Below are 477 nucleotides of genomic sequence, written 5' to 3'. Positions count from 1 at the left end.
GTGTGTGGTGCCAGAAGCAGCATTTCCCGACAAAGCAGCAGGCACTGGGCGGAGAACTGGGAGTCACGGAGCTGCCGCGCGCACAGGGGGAACCAACCCCACACCCCCCCATGGGTGCTTGCTAAACCCCACGATCACCCCCCAACCAGGCCTCTGCACTCACCGGCGCGCCGGCGCTTGAGGGTGACGTAGGGGAGCAGGTCGTGGCGCGTGATGATGCGCAGGAGCTGCAGGACCTGGCGGAAGTTGGTCTCGTCGCAGCGGCCCTGGCGCTCCAGCGCCAGCAGGAAATCCCGCCCGCTGCGGATCATGCCCCGCTCGTAGTCGTCGATCACGTCCACGAAGAGGAAGGAGAGGACCCGCACGTCGCGGTGCGTGAGGTGCGTGCCCACGATGTCGAACATGCGGTGCAGGCTGTAGAGCCCGTGCTCCCGGTCCCCGCGCTCCTCCGGCCACGCCTGCGCTCGGCTCCGCTTG

At 68.1% G+C, this 477-nt stretch overlaps 1 protein-coding gene across 1 annotated transcript in view; it reads right to left on the bottom strand.

The window, feature by feature from the left end:
• The window catches only part of LOC104411821 (death effector domain-containing protein-like), a gene marked incomplete at both ends in the record, with an annotated part of 1,678 nt that extends 1,208 nt beyond the window's left edge, over nt 1-470 (bottom strand). The window contains one exon of the mRNA XM_010022347.1: nt 164-470. Coding sequence (XP_010020649.1) covers nt 164-470 — 307 coding nt within the window. The remainder of the gene's footprint in view (nt 1-163) is intronic.
• Nucleotides 471-477: the final 7 nt, after the last annotated feature.

Source organism: Nestor notabilis, unplaced genomic scaffold (genome assembly GCF_000696875.1).
Source record: "Nestor notabilis isolate BGI_N333 unplaced genomic scaffold, ASM69687v1 scaffold16639, whole genome shotgun sequence".
Lineage (NCBI taxonomy): Eukaryota > Metazoa > Chordata > Aves > Psittaciformes > Psittacidae > Nestor > Nestor notabilis.
Note: the sequence above shows the minus strand (reverse complement) of the source record. Positions and strands in the feature narration are given on the sequence as shown.